Source organism: Artemia franciscana, chromosome 16 (genome assembly GCF_032884065.1).
Source record: "Artemia franciscana chromosome 16, ASM3288406v1, whole genome shotgun sequence".
NCBI classification, from domain to species: Eukaryota; Metazoa; Arthropoda; class Branchiopoda; order Anostraca; family Artemiidae; genus Artemia; species Artemia franciscana.
Genome location: NC_088878.1, coordinates 22,774,944 through 22,797,302, shown reverse-complemented (window position 1 = coordinate 22,797,302; position 22,359 = coordinate 22,774,944). Strand labels below are relative to the sequence as shown.

Genomic DNA, 22,359 nt, shown 5'->3' with positions numbered 1-22,359 from the left:
TAAACGCAAACAATTGCATGATTTTCTGATAAATAATCAACGCCAGCAATCCTGATTTTTACATAATGGTCCATTAAACGAAAAAAATACGGAACAAACTGAATTTCTTCGCCATCTAGAATCAAACCTCGCCACTCCTACCTCAAGAAGAAAGGAAGAAAAAGTTTTACATGGTATTTAGAGTTTAGACTATTCTGTAGTTAAAATGACGTCCCCTCCTTGATATAATTTGATTTGTAAGGTTTTCTATCTAAAACTTCTATCCAGGGCGTTTTGCATCCGAGAAAGTTATTGAGATAGGTAAATGCATCCTAATGGAAACCGCCTGTAGACCACAGTAAGTTGTCCTGAAGTAGCCTACTGATAGCCATTAATAGTGACAAATCAATGCTTGCAATTATGTGACCATAAGAAAATCAATTCGATAATCAAATTGTATGTTTGAAACCAACAAACTATAGAAATTATCATTTCTTGTGGTCCAAAGAAGGCTTAAAACTGAATTTACAAGACAAGTAATTAGGCTATTATATTTGAAAGAGAATAATAAAGATAAAATTCTAGTTGAGTGACTTGTTGCTATCTCAGAAAGGGGTTAGGTTAGGAAAATGAAACTTTCATGGATGGGTCTGCAGGCTAAAGTATATCCCAGGAAGGTATTCTAAAGTACCCACCTCCACTCCTTCTCCCTCTAGAGGGCCCTGAACTTTGCCTACATGACAGGTCTATACCTATTGAAATTCTATCAAAACAACATTTTACCTTAATTTTCAGTTACCAGTTGCTTTTTCTCTGTCTTTAGTTTGGAAAAATGTGATTCCTGTTATTTGACTAGAATTCTGAGCCATATCAATGTTTTTTTTTTCAAAATTTAGGAAATGTATTTGCATATCTTTATAACCTTATAAATTGGGATTGAGCAAAGTTGTGAAGCTGAAAACAATTTTGATGTACTTCATTCAAGCAGAAGATTTCACTTTTGTAAGACACATATTTTTGAAGGTAATCAAAGGTCAGTGCCTTCTAGAGGGAGAAGGAATAGAGGTAGGTACTTCAAAATACCTTCTTGGGACATACTTTAGCCTGTAGAACCCTCCCTGAAAGTTTCTGCAAATCCTTATTTTCCTAACCTAACCCTTTTCTGAGATAGCAAGAAGTCAATCAACTAGAATTTTACCATAATTTTAATCTGTATGTTATTTTCACTATTATTATGCTTCTATTTCCCCCATAAGTTCAGAAATGTAAAATTATAGTTTAGCTACTTGTTACTATCTTGGAAAGGGGTTAGTTTAAGGAAATGAAACTTTCAGGTATAGGTCCACAGAGTAAAGTATATCCCAGGAGGGTATTTTGAAGTACCTACCTCCACTCCTCCCTCTAGAGGACAGTGACTTCTGATGACCTTTAAAAAAAATTTGTTATAAAAGTGAAACCTTGCTGAATACATGTTTTTAAATGAAGTAGGCTTCAAAAAACTGTTTTCAGCTTTACAACTTTGCTCAATCCCAATTTATGAAATTTCAGAGAAATGCAAATACATTTCCTAAACTTTGAAAAAAAAGACATTGATATTGGTTAAAATTCTACTCAAACAGCAGGAATTGTATTTATAGAAATAAAACCAGAGAGAAAGAAACTAATAACTAAAATTTAAGGCAAAATGTTGCTTTGTCAAAATTTTAAAAGGTAATAGATCTGTCAATTAGGCAAATTTCTAAGACTAGCAAATCTGAAGAGGGTTTACATAGAAGCTTGGCTTGCCTTCCCAGAGTATGCTTTTGACCCTGGATTCTTTCCTGAAAGTTTCTTTTCCCTAACCTAACCTCTTCCAAAGATAGCAAAAAGTAGCTCAACCAGAATTTTACAGTATAAAAAACAGTAGTTTGTTTCTTTTGTGAAACAAACTACAATGCAGGTACATGTTAATTAAATATTTTATATATATAGAGATGGTTAGTTTAGGTTAATTTGGGTATTTGATATAATGGACCCCATCCCTACCCCACTAATGTGCAAATATATAGCCTAAACTTTTGATAAAGCTAATGAAATAAAAACAAAATACAATAAAAATATAATACTTTATTAGAAAAATTGTAAAATTACAACTTAGAATTCAAACCTAACCTTTTGTCTTTGTGGCTATGAAACCAGGTTTTCTCATAAAATCAACCTGCATATTAGTTTGTTTGATAAAAGAAAATTAACTTTGCTTATCAAGTGTGTTCTGAATAATACATAAGTACGGTACCTATAAAAATTGAGGAGTAGTAGGCTTCCTAAGAGAGAGAAGAATTCTAGTCAGATCATCATAGGTGATAGACTCAAAACAAATGGGCTATAATAAATCATAAGAAGTAGGCCTAGAATGATGTTTCTTGAAATTCCATTTTTTTTTTTGAAAAGAAGGAAAAGATTCCAGAAAAGGGCTATTGAGAAGGAAACATGTTCACCCTTTAAGTCCAGATGTCCTTTTAAAAGGACAATCACATTTGATTGGTAGCAATGACTTGTGTATGGTTTCAATTGGCATATACCATCTCTTATATGATTCAGCAGTTCAAGACATGTCAAACAAGATGTTGCACAAGGCAGTGTGACACTTGGTTCAGTGTAGGCCAAGATTGGTGAGAGAGGTCCAGAAAGGGGTGAAAGGTGGGTACTGATTAAAATATTATTAAAATTATTAAATGACTTTCAAAAATTCTAGAAAAAAATCAGAGTGTAGTTAGATAGTGTTAAATTAGAATTTGATAAGAGGCTAGGATCCAACAGTAACAATGCTGGTGTATGAACTAGTTTCTGACAAGCTGTCCTTTTGAAAGGACATCCATCCATAAGGGTCAACAACTTGACAGCTATTGCATGAAAGAACATTGAGGGAAAATAATAAGCATATTTCATATATTTGATTGTTTTAACAAATTTATATCCAAAGTATATTTCAAGATGGGTGACAAGTTTGAGAAGGCATTGAAGAAGTCACAAAACTTGCATGCTCAGTGAAATTTTGAACCAGAACAAGCCCTAGAAATGTTTATGGAACTACAAGATGGAGATGTTTCTGAGATGTTGTATCTTTCAGATTCTGGTGAGGACAAGAGTGATAGCCAGTACTTACTGCTGAACCCTGAACTAACCAACTTCTATGAGTTAATGCAGCTGGAACTGATGTGAGACAGCCTCCCTCCCAATAAATTTCTTGAGCCCCATGATCTTGAAGAACCTGGGCCCTCTACTAGCTCTGACAGGGCAACTGAAGATCAGCAACCTTCAGCCAAAAAGGTAAACCGACAAAAAAAAGGCAAATACAAGTGGTGTTACAAGGACTTTGAACCTTATATTGAAAATCAGCAGGTTATATGTGCATATACTCCCCCACCAACAGAGTCCATGTCCCCAGCCAAATATTTTCTAGGTTTTTCTCTGATGAAATGACTGAAAAGATATTGTTAGAGATGAATTGCTATGCAATGACAAAGGATAACAAATTTATTGATGTCACAAAACAAGAGATTTACTCTTACCTTTCAATAACTCTCTACATGGGAATAATAAGATTGCCTAGCTACAAGCTCTACTGGGAGAAGGAGCTGAACTATACTCTTGTCTCTGGAAAGATGTCCTGAGACTGTTTCACATTGATATGAAGGTACTTGCACTTCAATGACAACAGTAAGTACAAGCCAAAAACCAATCCTGGACATGATTGTTTGTTCAAGGTGAGGCCCATAGTTGACCTGCTGCAAGAAGATTTGATGAGAACTGAGCCTGAAGAAAGACAGAGTATCAATGAGCAGATTATCCCATTCATGCAAAGACTGTTATGCAGCTGTATCTCCCAAACAAGCTGCACAAGTGGGGTTCAAAGTATTTACTTGAGCTGGAAGTAGTGGGAGCATGCATGACATCAAAATTTACCAAGGCCAAGGAACTGTGGAAGCTGGGCCCTTTGGTCTTGGTGGAGATGTTGTTATGAGCTCTCAAGATCCCTGGAACCCAAAGCAGGGCCCAATATATTTTTTGACAATTGGTTTCTAAGTGTAGACCTTGTCATTCATCTGAAGGAGATTGGATATGATTGCTTTGGAACTATTTGTCAGAACCATCTTTCAGGATGCAAACTGATGGAAGAAAAGAAAATGAAATGGTTTTGTATGGGACACGTCAACTGAAGAGTTGAAAAATCAACAGAAGTTTGCTTTGTGTGCTGGTATGATAACAAAGCAGTCATGCTTGTGTCTTACTACATTGCAGTTGAGCCCAAGGATACCTGTAGACGTTGGGACTCCTCCAAGAAGAAATACATGGAAATCAAAAGGCCTGCTGTGATCAAAGAGTACAACAAGTACATAGATGGTATGGACTAGGCTGATATGCTTATTGAGCTGTATTGCTCAAACCTGAAGGCAAGAAAGTGGTATATGCACATATTCTACTACGTTCTTGACAGTGTAGTAGTCAAGGCCTGGCTAATTTATCATTGTCACTGCTGTCAGTCCAATGACAAACCAATGCCTCTACTGAAGTTCAAAACCTTCGTTGCATGCTCTCTTGGATACTCCAACACACCCTGAAGGTGCCCTGGTAGACCATTATCTCTGGAAGCTGAAGATACTCCTCCATGAAAAATACCTACACAGCCTACCCCCCCCCCCCTACAGATGGGCATCATGATGGCTACAACCATTTTCCTGAATTCGGAAAAGATCAAAAACGCTGCCGAATTTGTCAGAGGAATACAAAAATCCTGTATAGCAAGTGCCTTGGAATTGCACTGTGCCTTGTTCCCAAGAGGAACTGTTTTCTGTCCTACCACAGGAGGTGAACTCTTTTTTACTTTTGTAGTAGTTACTAGTTTTGTCTGATACAAAAATTACATGGCATTATTTGAAAAAAATACTCCACTAAGGATGGATGTCCTTTTAAAAGGATATGATAGATCTCAAACCCTGAACAAGATACCGAAAATGTGACTCCATATTCAAGTTCAGTGATTTTTTTTTCATCTAGAAATATCCTTCAAATATTTTTTTTCATATTGATTTCATAATTCAGTACTTAAAGGGTTAAGAAAGCAATTCTTACTTCATAGCCTAGCCAGATATGAGGGATAATTGTAGACTAGTAGATCACTAAAGAAAACATATTTTACTATAGCCCCCCTATACCTTACTCCCAATCACCTCTCCCTAATGTGTAAATATATATATATGCACTGCATTTTTTTTAACTACAAGTAAAGAGCAGCATTAAAACTTAAAACAAACAGAAATTATTCTGTATATAAAAGGGGTTGTCCCCTCCTCAATACCTTGCTCTTTATGCTAAAGTTTGACTGTCACAACTCTAGTTTTTAAAACAATTAAAAAAAATATTAGTGTAAAGAGTCAGGCATTGAGGGGAGGACAACCCCTTTCATATATGGAATAATTTCTGTTTCTTTTATGTTTTAATGTCAATCCTTACTTGCAGTTAAAAAACTTGTTTTTTTACTTAATTTCTGAATGTTTTTGAATTAATGCATAATTTGATAGTGGCTCACCACATATGAATAAATAAAACAACATTTGTATATTAATTTGTTTTATAAAGGGGTTCCTCATAGTCTTCATTGGATGATTTTGATAAAAAAAGGGGTGGGGGAGGAGGCCTAGTTGCCCTCCAATTTTTGGTTACTTAAAAATGCAACTAGATTTTTTTTACAAACATTTTTATTAGTAATAAACATACATACCTTACAAATTAACTTGCATAACGAACTTTTATATTTGTGTATTTTTATTATGTATATGAGGGCTTTGTCCCCTTGTCAATACCTCACTCTTTACACTGATGCTCGGATTTTGTACAAAATCTTTGAGAATGACCCCTGAATCACAAAGGCTGTAGAATAAATAGTTGAAATTACTAAAAATACTTAAGCATAAGGAGCAAGGTATTGTGGAGGACACAACCCCCCTTATATACATAATATTTTAAGTTTGTTTTAAGTTTTAATGCTGCTCATTACTTCCAGTTGAATTTTTTTTTACTTTCTCATTTTTTTAAATAACAGGCCTACTGGAAAATCCGGCACCCTTTTTGTGGATATTCTCTTCCCTCATGAAAAATTCCTCAATGGAAAGATCTTCCCGTGTAACCCCCAACCCACCTCCACCCTGATGCAAAATTTCCCTCTAAACACGTCTGTTCACCTCATAATAACCATTACTATATGTAAACAATGGTCAAAGTTTGTAACTTGCAGCCCCTCCCACAGGGACTGTGGGGTATTAAGTTGTCCCCAAAGACTTAGTTATTTGGTTTTGACTAAGCTGAACAGAATGGCTAGCTCAAAATTTTGATCCAGTGACTTTGGGGAAAAAATGTGTGGGGGAGGGGGCCTAGACTTCAATTTATGGTCACTTAAAAAGGGCACTAGAACTTTTAATTTCCATTAGAATGAGCCCTCTTGCAACATTCAAGGACCACTGGGTTGATACAATCACCCCTGGAAAAAAACAAACAAATAAACTGTGATCTGTCTTCTGGGAAAAAATACGAAATTCCACATTTTGTAAATAGGAGCTTGAAACTTCTACAGTAGGATTCTCTTATATGCTTAATCTGATTGTGTGATTTTTGTTAAGATTCTATGACTTCTAGGGTTTCTCAGGCTTGCAACTTTTGATGGATAAGACTAAACTTGATGAAACTTGTATATTTAAAATCAGCATTAAAGTGTAATTCTTTTGATGTAACTATTGGTATCAAACTTCGTTTTTTCGAATTTTGGCTACTATTGAGCCAGGTCGCTCCTTACTACAGTTTGTTACCATGAACTATTTGATTACAAGTGCTTAGAGTAAAACCAATTAATAATTTGAGGTTTCTGAACTATACCACATTAATTTGAGAAGAAAAAGAATGCCAAAAATATGTCCAAATTGCTGCTGGAAAATTACCCAAAGGGATAACTATCAAATGATAAAGCTTAGCTAATTTTTCTTTTCTCAAACAACCACAGAGATGAATAAGAGAACCAATTTTTTTTTTGTATCTTAACTTTTAGACTAAATCACTTATTAAATGAGGCAAAACTCTTATAGTGGGAGAATATAGAACACCTAGGTTTATCACCAAGTCCAAAGTATAGAATGCCCAACCATTACCAAAATCCTGAGGGGAAGAGTCATGGGAATCATTTATTACAAATAATGGCATTTTGCATCATTGATTTCCAGACCTTTAACTCATTCACTAAAAATTAATGCTGCTTTAGGCCAACTTAGCAAAGTAATGCCATCAATATATGTCAACTAACTAGTTTCAACTGCAAAATAAATAAGGGAAATTTTTAAAGAAGCAAAACAATCTTTCAAACATAAACTAAAAATTACAGGTGATAAAATTCCTCCCTGTCTAACCCCTCTTTTAACTGAGGCTTCATTCAAAAAAATCTGAGATCCCAAAGAAATATAGATATTAAGATCAGAACATCATGAACAAAGAATTTTAATCTGGCTATGTGGTAAACTGCATTTTAACAAGCTAAGTAATGTGGAAGTAAGCAAAAATAATCGAATGCCTCTTAAATGTTAATAGAAAAACAAATTAATGGGCCTCCTTTGACCCAAGAACAGCTTGTAATCATAGAAAAGGCAGTGTGTATATGATCACAACCTTTACCTCTAGTGAAACTCAACTAGTTGTAACAAAAATCAAGCAAACAAATAGAGATCATACACTAAGCTCAAACAAATTGCTTAGTTGAGAGCCTTTAGTATTGGTCTGGAAAGAATGACATTTGATACTTTCTTTTTCTGTGCTTTGGAACTTTTTTCTGTTGCTTTACCTGTTTCACAAGAATTTCTGGTAAATATAGAGACCTTTCCATTACTGAGCTATGAATTAGGTAAACACACAACTTGATGCCTTTTTATGCCTTTCTGAATATGGCTATACTTGGAAACTAAATTTTAAGCCCTTTACAGACTTTTATAGATGATACCCTTTTTGCCTTATTTTAGCTAGAAAAGGGTTATTCTTACTTCATAATATTCAGAATAATTGTAGTTAACACATTCCAGCTACAGGTGGAAGGTGGATACTACCCCCCCCCCCCTCCGCCAATATGCATTTTTAAGAGCATATTTCATTAAAACCGCATTTTTTTAAGGGTTTATAAAGGGCTTAAAAGTGTATTTCAAAGTAAAGCAATTATTATGTTTGGAAAGAGCAAAAAATAGCATTAAGTGGTTTGTTTATCTAATTGATAGCTCAGTAATGGAAAGTTCTCTATATTTACCAAAGTTTGTACTTGCCCAGCTAAAAAACCAAAGAAGTTAAGCAAAAAAAGAATCTGGGACAAGATTTAAAGGGTTAGGAAATAATCCATCATGATCTGAATATTTTTAAATCACAAATCCAAACCCAAAACTAGAAATAGAAAACTAAAGTTCCTAATGGCATCAATAAGCTTTCATCAAGCTCCTGAACCTATGAAGGATAATCATTTGAAACAGTCATTAAACTTGAAAAATGTTTCACTTGCATCGTTTCTGTTGGAGCCTTATTGAATGAAATAACAAAAAAAAAGTTTTTTTCAATTAAAAGTAAGGAGCAATATTAAAACTTATAATAAACAGAAATAATTATATATAGGAAGGGGGTTGCCTCCTCCTCAACACCTTGCTCTTTATGCTAAAGTTCTCTAAAGTAAAAAGCCTCTCATTATTCCAATTAAACAAACATTGTGTTTCAGAAGTTGTTCTTAAAGAATTGTGACAAAATTCAAACTTTTATCATAAAGAGCAAGATGTTGAGGAGGAGGCAACACCATTCAAATATGTAATAATTTCTTTTCGTTTTAATTTTTAATGGTGCTCCTTATTGTCAGTTGAATTTTTTTTATAAATTAATTTCTGATTGTTTTTTAAATAGTCCCAGGAAATCCACAGAAAAATGCCCTCCCCACAGATATATCCTCTGGACAGTTCAACCCCAGTGAATATTGACTGAGGACAATTACCCTTAGCAACTCAATGAGTAAAATTGATGCAGAAAAGAGAAAGCAAGAAATATAAAAGCATTTTATATAGGAATTCAGACAAATTCCCCCAGTGTATAATTTCATTTGACAAGTTCACCTCCTGGAAACTTCCCTCCCCATCGAAAGTTCCCCTGTGGAAAACCCCCCTGCAGAAAATTTGTCTTCCCACTCTAAATGTATGCATGCTCCTAATAACAAATACTATGCATAAACAATGGATAATTTTTATAACTTAGACCTTTCCGCTAGGGCTGGGGGGGGGTCATGTTATACCTAAAGCCATAGTTATTTGGCCTTTCAAGTATGAAGATCAAAATGGCTATTTCAAAATTTTAATTGGACAATTTTGGGGAAAAAGGGGGTGGGGGAGGAGGCCTAGTTGCCCTCTAATCGTTATGGTTGCTTAAAAGGGCTAGACCATATTAATGTCCATTTGAATAAGTCTTCTTGCAATATTCTAGAACCAATAGGTTGATACAATCACTCCTGGGAAAAAACGAATAAACATGCATCTGTGTTCTTTCTTGTGGCAAAAATACTAAATTCCACGTTTTTACATAGAATCTTACAATTCTACAACAGGGTTATCTGATATTTTGAATCTGATGGTTTGATTCTTGTTAAGATTCTATCACTTTTAGGGGCTGTTCATCCTTTTTTTTTTTAAATTAGGCAAATTTTCTCAGGCTTGTATTGTTTTCCTAGGCTAATGATGTCATACATTGTCCATTGCTAATTCTCTCCATATGCCTTGCAGGCTATAGTTCCCAAGCAGTTTTGCTATCTGGTTTGTTCTTTGTGCCTTTCTTCACTGGTAGCCTAAGTATTGTTCCCTGTAAAATTCTAAATGAGGGGCCTTTTTCTATCTTCGAAATCCCTGTGAAGGTAATTTGCAGTACCTATCTTACTCCATTTCCTTCTCCAAAGGACATTGACCTTTTACAGTCTTTTTGTTGCAGAAGTGAAACCTTGGGAAATATATATCATCAGTCAGGTATTGAAAGGACATATCTCCAACTTTGTAAATTTTCAGAAGAGCAAAAAAAACCTAACAAACTTTTTATTTTCCTTCTGATAACTGTAAAACAAAACAGATTGATATGTAAAATCAATACATATCATTCCATTTTTGTTTTATGGTTATTGGAGGGAAAATAAAAAAGTTGTGAGGATTTTTTCTGTTCCTCTGAAAATATACAATCATGAAGATGTGTCCTTTTGATACCCAACTGACAATATACCACCTAGAGAAGGTGTAGCACCAGAGGGGAGCGGCTCTCCTGAAGGATCCACTATAAAACAAAAGAGTAGAACTATAAAAAGTTCCAATTTTATGATTTTTGTGATGTTTGTAGTCATGTGAGATTCCCCCTAATAGATCCAGGTACAGCCCTAGGCTATATACAAACTAAAGTTTTGACCCTATCAGGCAGGAATTATGAAATCGTCATAAAATTTCGCTTTTTTGTGTTTCCCGAGTCCCTGGGCTTAGAAACTGACAAAAATTTATTCCAGCTATGAAATGAAATATAAGGTGGTGTCTGGCAGAGATCACTTTGACACATATGCAGAAAGAACCTCACTTCTGGTGAAAAGAACTAAGGCAGTTCTTTGTGTAGTTCATGCACAATGGAACTTTGCAAACTTAACACTGCCAGTTTGTGGGATGAAGCTCAATCTTTGTACTACATTGAGCACATCTTCTTGAAGTATCCTGGACAGGTCAGTGCTTTGATTGATCCAATCTCTTGAGGAACATAAGGCTTGAATTTGGGAATAGCTTCTGAAAATCAGTCACAATGCAACATCTAAAGTCCCTGAATGTCATCTTGTTAACATCTGGTGTAGTGGACAGCTTGAACAAGACAAAGGCATTTACCATTGGTGTTGACAAAGTGCCACAGAAGGTTGTGTCACTGCTTTTTCTATGGCATAGAGAGACTTCAACATATCAGCTTTGCCAACACAGTCCATAAACTTGTTGTGCTCAACAACCATGTTTGGGCATATAAAATGGCTAACAGATCCATCTTTCTCCTTCCCACCAATCTGTGTCACTTCTCCTTTATGAATCATTAAAAGAAGTTGTATACATTGTTTGTCCTTCCAGCATACAGAGTGGATTCCATCTGACCTCACAGAGTAGTTGAAATCACTTCATCCGAGGTCTTTTGGCTTTGAGTTTGGATAGACCTTTACAGTTTGCATGAACTACACCACAGCAGTAGAGCTTTTTACCTTACCTTAATTACCTTAATCCATCTGAGAGCTTTAAGGTCTTCCAGACCTGTAGTGCTCTTGAGTTGATGACTGCCAGTCGAACCTCCACTGCTTCTTCTCCCACTCTTTGTCAAGTTGGTTTTTGAAGGACTGGATGGAGGGAGCACTGACAGTTGAATCTTTTAGTTTATTCCAATGATTTATGACTCTTCTCAAAAAGAATGTTTGGCGAGTTTTAGATCGGGAACTTGACTTTGGTAGCTTCTTGGAGTGTCCTCTTGTGTTGTGCTGGCTGGTACTGAGATTGCCACCAAAGATTGCTGACTTTTCGTTCTGTAGCTTGTAAGTAAGCATCATATAGCTGCACGAGCGTCGGTAAACCAGAATGGGTAGTTTAAGGTACTTGAGGCGGTCCTCATATGAGGTTGATGCTAGACTTCTTATGCATTTTGTTGCTCGTCTCTGTACGTTTTTGATGAGCCTCGCATCTTGTTGATAAGAAGGACCAGCAAGACGCATGCCAAAATCGAGATGAGGTCTGATGAGAGCCTTGTATAATTTTATAAATATAGATCCCTTTCTGCTGTTGATGGTTCGTTTTAGTAGTCCAAGACTGGAGCTTGCACAGGAAACAACATGCTGGACATGGCTGTGAAATTTAAGTTTATCATCAATAATGACACCTAGATCCCTTTCTTCTGTTCTGTCCTTTAGATGCTCTCTTACTTTGGTGGTCAGGTTGTAGATTGTGTAGTTTGCCATTGGGTTATTGGGTCCAAGGTGTAATACACAGCACTTTGCTACATTAAATTGGAGAAGCCAGTCATGGGTCCAAACTTGTAGCTCATCTATGTTGCGCTGGATACTCTGAGGGCATGCAATACCAATGAGTTTGACATCATCAGCAAACAGGTGCATACCATTCTCAATATGGTTAAATATGTCATTGATGTAAATCAGAAAGAGAGTTGGACCCAGTACAGTTCCCTGTGGTACTCCGCTCATTACTTCATCCTCGTCCGAGTATATTGGTTTGCCATCTGTAGCAAATAAGTGAACTTTCTGCTTGCGCTTTGTAAGGAAATTCAACAGCCTGATTAATGCCGATAGCGGATATTTTGTAGTACAGTCGACTATGAGGAAACTTGTCAAAGGCCTTAGCAAAGTCCAGCAGGAGCAGGTCAACCAGATGTCTGTGGTCAGTTAGGTCTGTGATTTCCTTGTATGATTCCAAGAGGTTTGTTTCAGTTGATTTCTCTGACTGGAAGTCATGCTGCTTGGGGGACAAGATCCTGTTGGTTGTCAAATGCTTAAGGATTGAATCATTGACTATGCGCTCAAGTAATTTGACGACGACTTAGGTCAGGCTAATTGGCCAATAGTTTTCAGGCTTGGAACGATTACCTTTCTTGAAAACCGGTGTAATGTTGCCTATTTTCCAATCTGCTGGCAGCTCTCTAGAGGTAAGTGATGTCTGGAAAATTCTCCTAAGTGGATCTGCTATGATAGCTGCAGTCTCTTTTAGTAGCCTGGGATGTAGGTTATCTGGTCCTGGCGATATGTTAGTATCTAATTTCTGTAAGCGTCTGAGAACCTCTGTATAGGATAGAGTGATGCTTTCCATTGGGGATGTTACAATGTATTCAGGTGAAGAGGATAAAGGACCATCGGGTTCAATGGTGAAAACAGAAACGAATTGCTGATTTAGTGAGTTTGCAAGCTTGTTGATATTGGATATTTCTTCACCTTCCTCAGTTACTAGTTTCCTGATGCCTCGTCTATTATGGTCTTGGCTAGAGAAATATTGCCAAAATTTCTTTGGATTCGTCTTAGCTTCGTCTGCAAGTTTAGATTCGAAGCTCGTGTATAAATCGCGTGTTAAATTTTTAAGTCTGTTCCTGCTCTTTGAAAATTTTTCTTTGTTTTCCAGGGATAGATGCTTTTTGTACTTCTTCCATTGTCTGTTTTTTCGGTTAATTTCCTTCTTAATATCTTTTGTCATTGTCGGTGGAGTTCGCGGTTTTGGGATGAGCTTGCTCGAAGTGTACTATTCAGCTTTGTTTAGCAGTAATTCTTTGAAGTATTGCCATTGTTGTTCTAAAGAACCAATAGCCGATTTTTGTTCTTCATTTTTTCCATGACGTTTACTGAACCAAAGAAATTGTCAAAATAAACAATGTAATTTTTGTTTTCTAATCCTGTCATAAGATTTATGACTCCTTGTTCTCCAAGTCCAAACTTGGTAGTGTCAGCTAACTTCCCAGTGTAGACCTGAAAATCATGCATGTCTGCTCTGACCCAGATATTGTCTTGTTTTATGGTAGCCTTGTTATGTACTGTTTGAAAACAATGTGTCTTTTGAATTTGACCATATTTTTGTTGATGGCCTGCTATTTGGTAGTCTTGTAAGTCCTTAGAATGTTTGAGTTTAGCTTGTCAATCAGAGGTCTGATCTTGTAGAGTTTGTCATAGCTTTTACTTCCTTTCTGGGGTAAGATCAAATTGTCATTGAGATGAACATGGTCAAGGAGCCAGCTGAAACAGCTTATATTCATCAGTCCAGAGATATAATTATCTCTAAGTTCATTGTGACTTGACCAGAAATCTCAATAAGATAGTACTGTCATGACACCCATAAGAATGGGCGTAATAATAAGAATTTATTGCTAAAAAAAAACTTATTTCATCTCGAGTAGTTGGGGTGGATGAAACACCTTTCTGAGTAGCATACAAGTTTGTTTGAAATGTGATCAAACAGATCAAGATCAAACAGCTCAAGGAAAAAATCAACCAGATTATGTAAAGCTTTACCCAATGGGTCCTGTGGACTCAGTGGAGGGCTTGACATCTTTGACTTCAAATGTCTTATTCCACTTTTTCACTATGACTCCCAGGGGAAGAGAATCTTCATCATTACTTGCTTCTGGCTTGCTGTTTGTTTCTGTTACTCTGTTTGCTCGATTATGGGTTTTGTTGTCACTTGATGACAACTCTCCAGCCAGCAAGTTTCTCTGTGATTCAGCATTTAAAACTGGAAGGTCTGGCAGCCAATCATTATCACGACCCTCTGATGACATGTTAAGTTCGAATTATGAATCTGAAGGTATGTCATTAAATAACTTTGGGATATCATGTGCCCACAAAGGATGGCATGCCATAATGATTTAGCTAAAAAAGAGCAAATTTAATTTGAAATTTTAGATGCTAGACGTAGTTTTGTGGAAATTGCTTGAGCTTCAATTTTTTGTTGAGCTGCTGAAGTGGTCTCAAGCTCAAACTACAAAAAACAAGCAACAGCCTTTATGGCACTTGGTATTAACCAAGTGACAAATAGCAAATTCTGTCAGTCTGTTGGTCTGTCCTGATTTTGCTACTTTCAGCACTTCCAGGTAAGCTAGGACGATGACATTAGGCAGGCGCATCAGGGACCGGACCAGATTAACTTAAAAATAGCCGTTTTCCCGATTTGACCATCTGGGGGGGGGGGAGTGAGGGGCCAGTTAATTCAGAAAAAATGAAGTATTTTTAACTTACAAATGGGTGATGGGATCTTAATGAAATTTTATGTTTGGAATTATATTGTATCTCAGAGCTCTTATTTTAAATCCCGACCAGATCTGGTGACATTGGGGGGAGTTCGAGGGGGGGGGGCCTAAAATTTTGGAAAATGCTTAGAGTGGAGAGATAAGGATGAAACTTGGTGGTAAAAACAAGCAGAAGTCCTAGATACATGATTGACATAACGGGAACGAATCTGCTCTGTTTAGGGGAGTTGGGGGGGGGGGGGTTAATTCTGAAAAATTAGAAAAATGATGTATTTTTAACTTACGGAGGAGTAATTGGATCTTAATGAAATTTGAAGTTTGGAAGGATATCATGTCTCAGAGCTCTTATTTTAAATCTCGACTGGATCAGGTGACATTGGGGGAAATCGAGGGGGGGACCTAAAATCTTGGAAAATGCTTAGAGTGGAGGGATCGGGATGAAACTTGGTGGGAAAAATAAGAACAAGTCCTAGATATGGGATTGACATAATCGGAATGGATCCGCTCTCTTTGGGGGAGCTGGGGGAGGATTAATTCTGAAAAATTAAAAAAAATTAGGCATTTTTAACTTACGAAGGAGTGATCGGATCTTAATGAAATTTGAAGTTTGGAAGGATATCGTGCCTCAGAGCTCTTATTTTAAATCTCGACCGGATCCGGTGACATTGGGGGAGTTGGGGGAACCTAAAATCTTGGAAAACGCTTAGAGTGGAAGGATCGGAATGAAACTTGGTGGTAAAAATAATCATAAGTCCTAGATACGTGATTGACATAACCGGAATGGATCCAATCTCTTCGGGGGAGTTGACGGGAGGAGGGTTAATTCTGAAAAATTAAAAAAATGAGGTATTTTTAACTTACGAAGGAGTGATCGGATCTTAATGAAATTTGATGTTTGGAAGGATATCGTGTCTCAGAGCTCTTATTCTAAATCCCGACCGGATCCCGTGACATTGGGGGGAGTTTGGAGGGGGACCTAAAATCTTGGAAAACGCTTAGAGTGGAGGGATCGGGATGAAACTTGATGGGAAAAATAATCATAAGTCCTAGATACGTGATTGACGTAACCAGGACGGATGCGCTCTCTCTGGGGGAGTGGGGGGAGGGTTAAATCTGAAAAAATAAAAAAAAATGAGATATTTTTAAATTACGAAGGAGTGATCGGATCTTAATGAAATTTGATTTTTGGAAGGATATAATGTCTCGGAGCTCTTATTTTAAATCCCGACCGGATCTGGTTAAGGGAAAGTCTGGGGGGGAGTGGAACTTAAAATCTTGGAAAACGCTTAGAGTGGAGGGATTGGGATGAAACTTGGTGGGAAAAATAAGTACAAGTCCTAGATACGGTATTCACATAATCGGAACGGATCTGCTCTCTTTGGGGGAGTTGGGGGGAGGGTTAATTCTAAAGAATTAGAAAAAATGAGGTATTTTTAACTTACGAAAGAGTGATCGTATCTTAGTGAAATTTCATATTTAGGAGGACCTCGAAACTCAGATTTCTTATTTGAAATCCCGACCGGATCCAGTGTCATTAGGGGGGATGGGACCGGAAATCTTGGAAAAGGCTTAAAGCCGAGAGGTCAGGATGAAACTTGGTGGAAAGAATAAGCACAAGTCCAAGATAGGTGACTGAAATAACCGGACTGGATCCGCTCTCTTTGGTTGAGTTGGGGGGGGGGAGTAATTTGGAAAAATTAGGAAAAATGAAGTATTTGTAACTTACGAACGGGTGATCAGATCTTAATGAAATATGATATCTAGAAGGATCTTGTGCTTTACAACTCTCATTTTAAATCCCGACCAGATTCGGTGACATTGAAGGGAGTTGGAAGGGGAAACCAGAATTCTTGGAAAGTGTGAAAATCGAGGTATCTTACGAATGGGTGATCGGATCTTAATGAAACTCGCTATATTGAAGGATCTTATGTCTCAGATGCTCCATTTTCAATTCAAATCGGATCCGGGGACTTAGGGGGTTGGAGGGGGGAAACATAAATCTTGGAAAACGCTTAGAGTTGAGAGATCGGGATGAAACTTGAATAAGAATAAGACTGAATAGAATAAGCACAAGTTTTAGATACGAAATTGACATAATTGGTACGGAACCGTCCCCTTTGAGGGAGTTGGGGGTTGTTAATTTGAAAAAAATTAGAAAAATTAAGGTATTTTTAACTGACCGGATCTTAATAAAATTTGATATTTAGAAGAAACTCATTTCTCAGATCTCTTATTTCAAATCACGACAAGATCTGTTGACTTTCGGGGGAGTTAAAGGGGGAAAACAGAAATCTTGGAAAATGCTTATAAATTTCGTAGATACGTGATTGATGTGACCGGACTGGATCCGCTCTCTTTCAGGGAGTTAGATCGTGGGGTTCGGTGCTTTGGCAAGTTTGGTGCTTCTGGATGTGCTAGGACGATGAAAATTATTAGGTGTGTCAGGGAGCTGCACAAATTGACTTGATTAAGTCGTTTCCCCCGATTTGACCATCTGGGGGGCTGAAGGGAGAGGAAAAATTGAGGTATTTTTAACTTAGAGTTGGTGATCTGATCTTAATGAATTTTGATATTTTGAAGGACCTCGTGACTCAGAGCTCTTATTTTAAATCCCGACCGGCATTAAGCCTCTGATTTGCCTTTTAAAGCAATCTTTTGATTCTTAGAATTTTGCTAAAGCTCATACCATATGAGCTCTTGGCTCTTCCGACCTCGTCATAAGTGTCATATGAGCTCTTAGCTCTTGTTTAGCATATGATGCAAGGTGGTCACTGGGGATGACCAGCCTCTCATGTCCAATATCTCCTTATTGTGTTTCATATCTGAAACTGTGATGCTACTAACTTGTACTCTACTACGCAAAGAACTAATTGGCAGGAAAACAATATTAAAGATATTACAGTTACCAAGTTTTTTAAATTTTCTTACTTTTCTTTTAAAAAACAGCATGTGGTCCCATTAAAATACTGTGCTATGCCTCACTAGGTGTCAATTAGGCTTCCCATAAATTTTCGCCTATCAGATAGCGTTGCTAGACATATGGTAGACTGGTGGTTTCTTATTTTAATCAACTATGGTTCATGGGGAAAAAAAAAGAAAAGGTGGGTTCACTGAGGAAACACTTCGTTGGAAAGGGTTAAATTGATGAAATTCCTGCTTTATAATGTGTAGCAAGTTTCATTTAATTGCGAACATCTTTCTTTTGATTTTCATAAATGTTTATAAATCCTTTTTTAATATTATATTTTCAGTTGTTCCATATGAAGGACAAATATCAGATTTGAAAAATGTTGCTATTTGACATCTTATATGCAATGTATATTTACAAACATTTCAGAATGGTGTTTTCATGGGTTGGTAAAAATTTTGTAGAGTTAAGATTTTGGAAATATCACACTTCTGCTGTTATTAATAGTGTAACCTTTCTAATATGATTGCTGTGTTTCATATGAATTAAAGTGAAATTGTGTTGAAAAATTACTTAAATGCATGAATGAGAATGAAAAGAAAGATGAAAAATGCGATCAATTGAAAATTACTACTATTATTAACAACTCACCACAGCACCAGACACCTGAGGCCAACACAGCCACGCCTCCCTCTTTACATTCTCTCAGGAAGTTCGCATTTCCTTTAAATCTTTCTTTATGACATCCTCGGGTATTACACGTAATAAGATCTTCTTTTAGATATCTTCATCTTACTGTCGGAGAAAAATTATATAGGATCACTTTGCACCTTTTGTGGCCTGCTCTTTCTATTCTTTTAATTTTTGATATGATAGAAGCTAGTTCCGTGCTAGTGCTCCTGATTCGTTGTGCATTAATTTCAACTACAAACACTAATTTGGCCAGAAAGACTTATAGCCAGGCTTTGGAAATCTTTCAATAAATTATCAACTTTAAGAGACATAGGATTAAGAGATTTTAATTTTTCTTCTAACACTTTCCAACTTTGCCAATGTTAATTGGGTTGCCTCAATTGATCGTTCATAATTCTATTTCAGCTTGCCTACTAAAATTGCAAAGGCCTACCTTAGAATCTGCTAGCCATATGCTCTGGCACCAGAGTTATTAAGTGGGTCCTGATTCAGACAAATCAGTGCTCAGGATGCAACATGTTAACACAAGTGGTGGTATGAAGTGAGCAATCCATCACAACTAAATCAGCTGGGTTTTCTCACAAAAAGTCAATTGCATAATCCAACACAGTACAAAAGATAATCCAATTAGGTTCAAAATCTTGTTCTTTATACTTCAGAGACTAAACTCATACTCTTACTTTGAAATATTTCCATTATAATATTTAAATTTTTCTATTCTTTCCATTCTTGCTATGCTAGAAGCTAGTTCCCTATTAACTAATAAATATGGGATGCTATAGAATAGAGTTTCTATTCTGGTTACAATAGAAAATAATCATGTGAGACTGTACAAAGGGTACCTGAAACCAGGTATGGAAAAAGTCCTAAAGCTGTCAGTAGTAGAGTTCGGTAGAATTCCAAAAGCTACCAATACTTTAGCAACACAACTTGTGTTTTGACAGCTTTTCTTTGAGCAAAAAGTATTTTTATATGTAAAAATGGTATTTTCAGACAAAATCTGCCAAAAATTTGAAAACTGCCAAATAGTATTGCTACTTTGCTACCCCACTTTTTGCACGGCGGCCTGAAACTTTTCCATTGACACCACTGGGACCTTAAGTGCTAGTAGGTTCCCAATCTTCACGAGAGAGTAAACCTTATTTTCTTGTTTGTGTCTGAAGACAAGCATATATATCTAACAGTTCGTGGTAACGAACTGTAGTAAGGAGCGACCCGGCTCAATAGTAAACGAAACTCTAAAAATCGGAATTTTGATGCTAAAAGATACATCAAAAGAATCGAATTTTTACGCTGATTTTAAATATATAGGTTTCATCTTAAAGTAACGAGCCTGAGAAAATTTACCTTATTTTGGAAAATAGGGGGAAACACCCCCTAAAAGTCATAGAATCTTAACGAAAATCACACCATCACATTCAGCGTATCAGAGAACCCTATAGCAAAATTTGAAGCTCCTATCTACAAAAATGTAGAATTTCGTATTTTTTGCCAGAAGACAGATCACGGGTGCGTGTTCATTTGTTTGTTTGTTTTTTTTTGTTTTTTTTTCTTTTTCCCAGGGGTCATCGTATCGACCAAGTGGTCCTAGAATGTCGCAAGAGGGTACATTCTAATGGAAATGAAAACTTTTAATGCCCTTTTTAAGTGACCAAAAAAATTGGAGGGCACCTAGGTCCCCTCCCAGGCTCATTTTTTCCCCAAAGTCAACGGATCAAAATTTTGAGATAGCCATTTTGTTCCGCATAGTCGAAAACCATAATAACTATGTCTTTAGGGATGACTTACTCCCCCACAGTCCCTGGGGGAGGGGCTGCAAGTTACAAACTTTGACCAGTGTTTACATACAGTAATGGTTATTGGGAAGTGTTCAGACGTTTTCAGGGGGATTCTTTTGGTTTGGGGGGTTGAGGGGAGGGGGCTATGTGGGAGGATCTTTCCTTGGAGGAATATTTCATGGGGGAAGAGAAACTCAATGAAAAGGGCGCAGGATTTTGTAGCATTACTATAAAAAAGAAACAATGAAAAATATACATGAAAAGTTTTTTCAGTTGAAAGTAAGGAGTAGCATTAAAACTTAAAGCGAACAGAGATTATTAAGCATATGAGGGGTTCTAAAAATACTTTAGCATAAAGAGCGAGATATTTAGGAGGAGATAAATACATCGCTCTTTATGCTAAAGTATTTTTAGTAATTTCAACTACTTATTCTACGGCCTTTCTGATTCAGGGGTCATTCTTAAAACCCCCTCATATACATAATAAAAATATAAGAACATAAAAGTTTGTTACGTAAGTTAATTCTTAAGTTACGTACTAAATTAATATATAGTACGTAACTCAATAAAGTAAGTACGTAACTCAATTGGGACAAAACTTAAGATTTAGTGTAAAGAGCGAGGTATTAACGAGGGGATAAACCCCCTCATATACATAATAAAAATATAAGAATATAAAAGTTTGTTACGTAAGTTAATTCTTAAGTTACGTAATAAATTAATATTTAGTACGTAACTCAATAAAGTAAGTCAATAAAATAATATAATAGTCACGTAATAAATAAATTACGTATTTTTTACTAATAAAAACGTTCGTTAAAAATTAAAAGTTCTAGTTACCTTTTTAAGTAACCGAAAAATTGGAGGGCAACTACGCGTCCTTCCCCACCCCTTATTTCTCAAAATCGTCTGATCAAAATTAAGAGAAAGCCATTTAGCCAAAAAAAAAATTAGTATGCACATTTCATTTTAATAATTTATGTGCGGAGAACAAAAATCAAACATGCATTAATTCAAAAACGTTCAGAAATTAAATAAAAAAACTAGTTTTTTTTTTAACTGAAAGTAAAGAGCAACATTAAAACTTAAAACGAACAGAAATTACTCCGTATATGAAATGGGTTTTCCCCTCCGCAATCCCTTGCTCTTTACGCTAAAGTTTGACTCTTTGCCACAATTCTACTTTTTAAAACAATTAAAAGCTTTAGCGTAAAGATCGAGGGATTGCGGAGAGGACAACCCATTTCATATACGGAGTAATTTCTGTTCGTTTTAAGTTTTAATGTCGCTCCTTACTTTCAGTTAAAAAAAACTAGTTCTTTTTTATTTAATCTCCTTATAGAGATTGTATACAGTCAGTAGGTTTCGCTAAAAAGTGATGAATCTCAACTGTAATTTTGTTATACTCAATTTTGTCTCATGGTTGGGTGATCAAGTTAAAGCTTTTAGGGTTCTTTTTTTTTGGGGGGGGGGGGTAAGGGTATTATTTTGTGTTTTGGGGAATAGGTCAAGAATGTGCGGTGCAATTTTCCTTTTGCCTATCATTGATACATTCCTTGGCTAGTTTTGAAATAAACTTTTTCTTTTTTAACATATGAAATAGGGGATTTTGCTATGCGTCATTTGACATGCTCTTTGGGTAGTGTTGAAATAAATTTATGCTTTTTCAGGCAAAAAGTATGTCATCTGGAAGGCCTATAAAATGTGTAGTTGTTGGTGATGGAACAGTTGGAAAAACGTGCATGCTTATATCATATACTACAGATAGTTTCCCTGGTGAATATGTACCTACAGTGTAAGTAGTTTTGATTTAAGTGAATTATTCAATAAATTATTTAACCAAAACCCCCTTCAGCCAATGATTGATTGTGCTAAAGGATAACAAATGAGAAACTGAACAATATCAAATAAACATGTTATATAAGACTTTTGGCGAAATCTTCAATATTTATACTTCGTTTTACTTTTTTTAGTAGCACAATGGTAAAGAGTGACAAAACTTATTGGCTACAAAATTATATATTTTTCCAAGTATTTATATTATTATAGTAATTGCTGAGTAGGATTGGCACTGAAATTTAGTCTCAGAAATCCTGAACTTTTTGGTTTGAAGATTGAAATCGAATATGAAATTTGAATTACCTTCTCTTGATTACTTAAGTTAAGGGTTAGCACTTG

At 36.2% G+C, this 22,359-nt stretch overlaps 1 protein-coding gene across 3 annotated transcripts in view; it reads left to right on the top strand.

Annotated features, from left to right (window-relative positions):
• Nucleotides 1–125: 125 nt before the first annotated feature.
• The window catches only part of LOC136037239 (ras-related C3 botulinum toxin substrate 1-like), a 44,098-nt gene continuing 21,864 nt past the window's right edge, over nucleotides 126–22,359 (top strand). Inside the window, exons 1-2 of one of the 3 annotated variants that reach the window (XM_065719850.1) lie at nucleotides 126–173; nucleotides 21,852–21,976. In XM_065719850.1, the coding sequence (XP_065575922.1) occupies nucleotides 171–173; nucleotides 21,852–21,976 (128 nt within the window). In that variant the 5' untranslated portion in view covers nucleotides 126–170. The other 2 variants (XM_065719851.1, XM_065719852.1) reach the window with 2 other exon arrangements.